Source organism: Carlito syrichta, unplaced genomic scaffold (genome assembly GCF_000164805.1).
Source record: "Carlito syrichta isolate Samal-C Ts95f unplaced genomic scaffold, Tarsius_syrichta-2.0.1 Scaffold302948, whole genome shotgun sequence".
Classification (NCBI taxonomy): Eukaryota; Metazoa; Chordata; class Mammalia; order Primates; family Tarsiidae; genus Carlito; species Carlito syrichta.
This window is the reverse complement of record NW_007247044.1, coordinates 233,300-239,817: the sequence shown is the minus strand read 5'-3', so window position 1 is coordinate 239,817 and position 6,518 is coordinate 233,300. Positions and strand designations below refer to the sequence as shown.

The following is a 6,518-nucleotide window of genomic DNA, read 5'->3' as shown; positions in this document are numbered from 1 at the left end:
CGCCGGGGGGCAGCAGGCCGCTGGGCAGGGAATACTTGTCCTTCTTGAGGAGCGTCTTGGTCTTGCGGCGTGGCCGGTACTTGTAGTCCGGGTACTCCTTCATGTGCACGGCGCGCAGTCTCTTGGCCTCGTCGATGAACGGTCGCTTTTCGGCGTCGGTCAGCAGTTTCCAGTCGGCACCCAAGCGCTTGCTTATCTCAGAGTTGTGCATCTTGGGGTTCTCCAGGGCCATCTTGCGCCGCTGTCCGCGAGACCACACCATGAAAGCGTTCATGGGCCGCTTCACACGGTCCTGGTCCCTGGCCCGGCCCCCGCCGCTCGCATTACCGCTGCTGCCGCCGCCTGCGTTCGCGCCGCCGGCTGTGTTCGCGCTACTCTTGCCTGCACTTCCCGGGGCTGAGGGGCCGCCGGAGCCCGCCGCTGGGGTCGGTGTCCCTACGGGGTTCTTGAGCTCAGTCTCCAGAAGGCTGTACATTGCCGGGGCGGGAAGAAGGTGCGCCAGCGTGGCGGGAGGAGAAGGTGCTCCCTGAGCTGGAGCGGCCACGGTGAAAATGCCCGGGGACTCCGTCGGAGGGGAACTTGGGGGCCTGTGGGCCAGCGAGTCGGGCGGGAAAGGCAGGCTTGCCGAAGTGCTCCGCGCCAAGTCAGCAGGAACCCGCAGGCTACTTGCACCTGATGCGTTGTCTCCAGCAGGTCGCATTCACAATCTGGCCGGGCTCTCGCCTTGCCCCTTATATACCTGCTCGGATCCCCCGGGGTTGGGACTTGGTCCGCCCCTCGCCACCCGGAGGCCCTGTGATTGACAGGCTCGCAGTGATGCGCCCTGACCAATCATCACCGAGCCCCCGTTTGGCCCGGCTTGAAAAAAAAGTTCGGGGAGCCCTTTCGTTCACCCGCACGCCCCTCTTGGGCCGAGTGACGTGATGAGAGTTTTTCAGGAGGCGGGAGTCCCAGAGACCTGCTCAGAGACCACCAGTTAGGGTCTCGAAAAGTTTGAAAGAACGAAGCCCAAGAAGATGAAGGAGGGGAAGGGGATCGAGAGCAGGATTGCGGGGAGGGGACAGAGGGGCGCCCGAGGGGTTCAGACAACAACTTTGCAACCCTGCCAAGGCCGACCGCCGCCCCGTCCTAGGACCAGCCGGCAAAGCTTCCCGCTCTCAGCACGGAGGTCTTCCGGCCACTTCTGCTGCCAGCGCTAGGGACATTGGGCACCGTCAGCTACCCAGGCAGGTTTGAGGACTCAAGGTGTATCGGAGGTGCCCCAGATTGTGCCTCCAAGAAGCCCTGCCTGGAATTGGTCGCTGGCTGCCCGGACCTTTCGTCAGGGGAGTCAGTGCGTCCGGGACCGAGCGAGGGTCAGGGGTCCGGACATGGGAGATAGGCTTCAGGACCGCTGAGTGCACGGGGCTGTGAGGCTCTCCTGGGTTTGCGGGAGTGTGACCAGTCAGCCGCCCGCCACCTGAGCCTAGCGGAGGCGCTCGCACGCGGTGGTGTGGAGAGTGTGTGTGGGACGCAGGGGCTGAACCGGCCTCCGCTCTCTGGTTCCCGGCCCCCGCTTAGCGGCCCCTTTTTGTCTCTGCTCTCTGGCCATTTCGGTTTTTCCAGTCCAATGCCCCTGAGGGGGAGGGTCGGGCCCCTTGGAAAATCCGTTTTCATGGCAACACAGAGCCTCTCTGAGTGAAAGAAGTTTCTTGGAGGGGGGACGGTGGCCGGAGCGGAACCGAGGGAGTCCTTCAGGCAGACCGCCGGGCCCCCTCCGCGGGCGGCGCACCTGCCGGGACTGCTGAGCGCTGCTCTCGGCGCGCGGCCGCGCCGCCTCCCTCGGGAGCAGACTCGGCTAACGGATTCCGTCTATCTCCTTTCTTGTTTTACAGACCTCCTGATCCAAGCCCCGAGATTCGGAGCGGGACATTCACTTGCTTGTTGGGTTGTCTGCCAAAGACCAGCGGCGCAGGAATCCCAGCTGCGGGAAGAGAGAACCCCGACAATCACCGCTGCCAGCTCAAGCGAGTGGCACAGCGTTTGAAACTCTCGGTGAGAGAGAATGAGAAGCCATCCGGACAGATGTGGCAGAAGCCGAAAATAAGGTGTCTTCAAGGTGTGAGGTCTCTCCCCTCACCATCCCCAGCCCCATGGAAAGGTGGGGAACTAAAAAGAAAGCACAAATCCTAACTGTTGGGGTGGGGGGAATCCCAGGCTTGTTAGCGTTAATACAAGACCAAGAGATTCCGGGACACCTGCATGCCAGGCTCTTCCCCTTTCTCTCCTTCACGAATTAAAAAGTACGTGGCGGTGACTTCGGGCCGCAGAGCAGGCCAGCATCCTTTCAGCCAAGCGGACCGCTGGCACTAGAATACTGGCCCCCAACCGGCATCATCTCCCGGAAGCTTGGGGTCCCGAAACCCACCCCTTAAGTTTCTTTTCCACCTGGTCTGAGTCATCCGCAGCTAAGAGCTGAGATCAATTGAGTGGGTGGACGAATTTAGAATTTTAAATAAACTATCTGGAAGGTTTTTGTGTATGAGTATATGGTGTGTGTGTGTTTGTGTGTGTGTGTGTGTGTGTGTGTGTGTGTGTGCGCTCGCGCGCGTGCGCTATGCGCGCACGCGCGCACGGATGTACACAACACTTAGTGAACACGGTCTGGAAGGTGTGTCTCAGAAAACAGAATGATTAGGTAATCCCCAACTGCACCAGTTTTCTTGGCAAACTGGCTGACACAAATTTTCTTAAGCAAACCCACCCGCTCCCAAGGAAGCCAATGTGCAATAGCCCCTGTTCTCCCGCCGCCTTCCCCACATGCCCGGCTTTTCTGGGCCCACGAGGCTGTTGCTAAGTGAAGCGCGTTTTAGGAAACTACCCAACCGACGCGCGGCCTGGCGTCCGGTAGCCTGGCAGATGTCAGATTTCTTTACAAGTTTTAGGATCCAAATAATCTGTTGTGGTGACAGCGCCTGAACCTCAAATTTCCTGAGGCAGGTGAGGCGGTCCTGGGCCGGCAGTCCTGCCCGTGGCACATTATCTGGGCAACCTAGTGACTGTTCTCAGCTGTTTGTCATTTGATCATACATACATAGCCCGAGACTTAGGTGAACTCATTTTCGCGTTGCATCCTCTTCCCAGATTTCTAGCAGTCTTTTGCCTGGACCAGACACCCTCTCCATCCTCCGGGCTTCCCGGGGCGGGGGCGGGGCGGGGGGGGGCGCTATGATTATATCTCTGAATCTAGTGGCTCTGGGGTGGTCTGCGCAGCCCCAAGTAAGTGCCACGCCAGGTTTCCTTTGAAATTCTTCCTAGGAAAGTTTTTGAATTCAAACTACCAGTTCAATAGACAAGCAAGATTGCCATTGCCGGCGTGAGGAGATGGGGGAAAGCTCGAAGGAAATCAGTTTTCTTGACTCACCAGCAGTGCAAGCTCAGGCGCCAGCCCAGAGGCGCGATTTTCTCTGAGGGTCGACGGAAGTGTCGCGAGGGGCCTCGGTTCCTCCTGTGGTTGCAGGGAGTCAAGACAGCGGGCGGAACCCCAACTACAGTGTCTCTGACTCGCACCCTGCATCAAGCTAGGAAAGAAGAGGAATACAACGGGACCCAGGACTAGTGCTTTCCAACATCTCCGGGAAAAGAGAGCGCGCTCAACAGTTCTCTCGCCCTCCTGGGTCTCCAGGACCCCGTGGGAGCGCGCTGAGCCCTAGATCCCGAGCTGGGAACCCCATCAAGCTCCCTCTCCATATTCACCCGCCCTCCCAAGAGAGCTCTGGCTCCCTTTGAGTGGAGCCAGGCCTGGGGCTCCCAGGACCCAGGGCGCGACAAGAGCGCCGTTTGTTGGCTTCAGTGAGAAACTTCACCCAGCGAAGCCCTTTCTCGCCTGCCCTACGGGGCTTCGAGGTGTTCCAGTCTTCGAAAGAGAGGTAGCCGGCTTCACGGCAAGGCAGAAATGATGGGCATCCTTAGAGGGCAGGGACCCAGACTCTAGCGTGACTGGCTCGGTGAGCTCTAAGTACACAGGGCACTGTGGTCTGCCTTCCTCTTGCTGCAAGCCTTAGTAGGAATGGGGTGTCCCCAAGGGCCTCATATCTGCAAAGTACACTCTTAACAATTGTACCCTGGAGATACTGGTAGAAAGAACAGGGGAGGAGCTGTCCCATCACTAGTGCAGAGTGCCTGCATTGATTCCTCTTCAGTAGCTGTGAAACTCGGCTTTGGGGAAGTGAGAACAACTTATCTTGGGCACCCTCGGAGATGCTTTGCTTTCCAACAGACAACCCCCCCCAAAAAAACCCACACAAAAGAAAACAAACAAGCAAAGGCAAGAATCTGCGTTTCTAAAGACAGTCATTCCTATTTCTGCCTTGAGAACATCCCTTGACTATCCATTCTTGCTTCTAGCTAAGATTGTGTATTTAGGACACAAATTGAGGGACCTTGAACAATAAATCAGAGGCTTGGGTCTATTGTAGAACCATCTCTTGTAAAAATGTTGGAAAGGTCACTAACATTCCAACTGGGTGGAAGAGACAGCACCTTCCAGTTCCTGGAGCATTGCGTAGAAACTCCACCCCCACCCTGCCAACCCGTAGCACCGCTTCCAGGTTCCAATGGAAACACTTTTTTTTACAGGTTTGGGAAGGAACTGAAGACCCTAGGCTGGTGGGCGCAGCTTGTAAACAATAACCAAGTTGATGCTCTCTAAAAAAGGTTGTTAGGAGCAGAGAGATGTGTGATGACATGGTCCTCGAGGTGCCATAAAATCTCCCGTGGATATTACTGTAAGGATTGCAGTTTGGTGGAGCTCTTTTTTTGGGAGGGTGCGGGGGTACATTTAAAAACGAGTTTCCCAACTCGATTTCCTTGATTAAACGAACTGTACTTGGTATATACCCTGCGAATTCCTTTGGTCTACACCTTGGCGTTCACTGTCCTCCCAGTCACACGGTATTCAGATATTAATCACCAGGTTTTTTTTTTTCCCTAGGTGCGCAACAACTACGAGTAATTTGACAATCTATGCCTTCTGCGTTCCCTCGTCGACCTCACAACCTGAATGCTGTCATCCTCCTGGAGGAAGAAAGGCTCTGCCCAGGCACTGGGTCCCATTTTCAGAATGTTTTCCGAGACACTGCCATTGGCTTCTTTGCCTCTCAATTCCCATCCCCCTTGCCTCCGCCCATCCTCACAACACTCTGCACGCGCTCTGCTCTGCAGACTGCCAAGCTGGTACCCCTGCGGAGCAGTCTCTGAGAATCCCGCACCTTAGGCTAGGGCTGCCCTTTCTATGATCCTGCCGCCTTTTTCACTTCCTTTTGTGGCTGCAAAGGCATGACCAGGTGACCTGCAGGAAGCCAAGGTCAGAAAAACAACTTAAAAATCTTTATCAGTAGGTAATGTTGAGTTATTCCACAACCTCACAATCCCACACAGGTCTTCACACAGCGGGGTGCACGGCTCCACCTGGCCTGGCAGCGCTCCCTGGGGAGTGGTGCCTGGAAAATCAATGAACCTGCAGGCATTTCCAGTGTGACCCAACCTCAGGGGGTGCAGGATGGTGGGTTGGATAGGGGAGCGTCTGGAGAAAATTTTAAATCATAAGATAACTTCCAGCTGTTATTTCCCCCCCCCTTTTATTTTTTCTTTCTCTTTCTTTTTATTTATTTCTTTCGTTTGATTTAAAAAGAGTCGAGAGCCATGGAATTAGATGCGCAGAATTTTTGTGTTTGCTTTTCCTCTCTTCTCGGTCCTCATTTCCTTTCATTTCATGAAACCTTTGTCGCACACCTACTGTGTTTTAAGTTGTGTACCACGTAGGGGACAGAGATCCTGTCCTTTCCCCTTCCGTATCAGAAAGCCGCTATGGCTCGGGAAAACCTCAAGAGGACTCCGGATTATGAGCATCTGAAATGTTCACGTAGTGCTCCTCGCATCCCCCTAACTGATCTAGCGAGAAATAGAGGCCCCACAGGAAGCGAGACTTCCCATACAGGGGCCTGGCGTGAGCGGGGCCGCCACGCCACGGTCCGCAAGGGCCACGCTCATTCCCCGCGCCATGCGCGCGCGCTTTCCCACAACGGAGCCTGCCGATCCCAGCCAGCGGAAGGGCATACGCGAAAGCTCCCTCGTGCTTGGAACCCTAGTGGTAATGCCCTGGCGGCGCCGCCGTCTGAGGGGCGAAGCTCTGGGGCCACCTCTCGAGACAGAGAGCTAGGCGGTGGATGAGGCCCGGGAAAAGCTAGCATGCCGCTGCTGCTCAGGTATGGAGGATGCCCATCCTTAGGCAGACCCCGGCGGCTAGACGTCGCGACAGAACGAGGACTGAGAAGAGTTCTCTCCATGCTGGCGTTTTGACTTCCAGGCCACCGTCACCCCAATTCCGTTTCTCCGGAAAGCGTCGCCGTGTTAGGACGTCAAAGCTTTGGTAATGTGATGTTTGTGTAATTAACACCGTCTCCCCTTGTTTCTGAACATATATCCCCCCGCAGCCCTGCCCAGCTTTCATGTGAAAAAGCAACGGGAGGAACGTCCCA

At 56.1% G+C, this 6,518-nt stretch overlaps 1 protein-coding gene across 1 annotated transcript in view; it reads right to left on the bottom strand.

Moving 5' to 3' along the window:
- The window catches only part of SOX3 (SRY-box 3), a 1,363-nt gene extending 660 nt beyond the window's left edge, over positions 1–703 (bottom strand). Inside the window, exon 1 of the mRNA XM_008057312.2 lies at positions 4–703. Within this exon, the coding sequence (XP_008055503.1) occupies positions 4–700 (697 nt within the window). The 5' untranslated portion in view covers positions 701–703. The remainder of the gene's footprint in view (positions 1–3) is intronic.
- Positions 704–6,518: the final 5,815 nt, after the last annotated feature.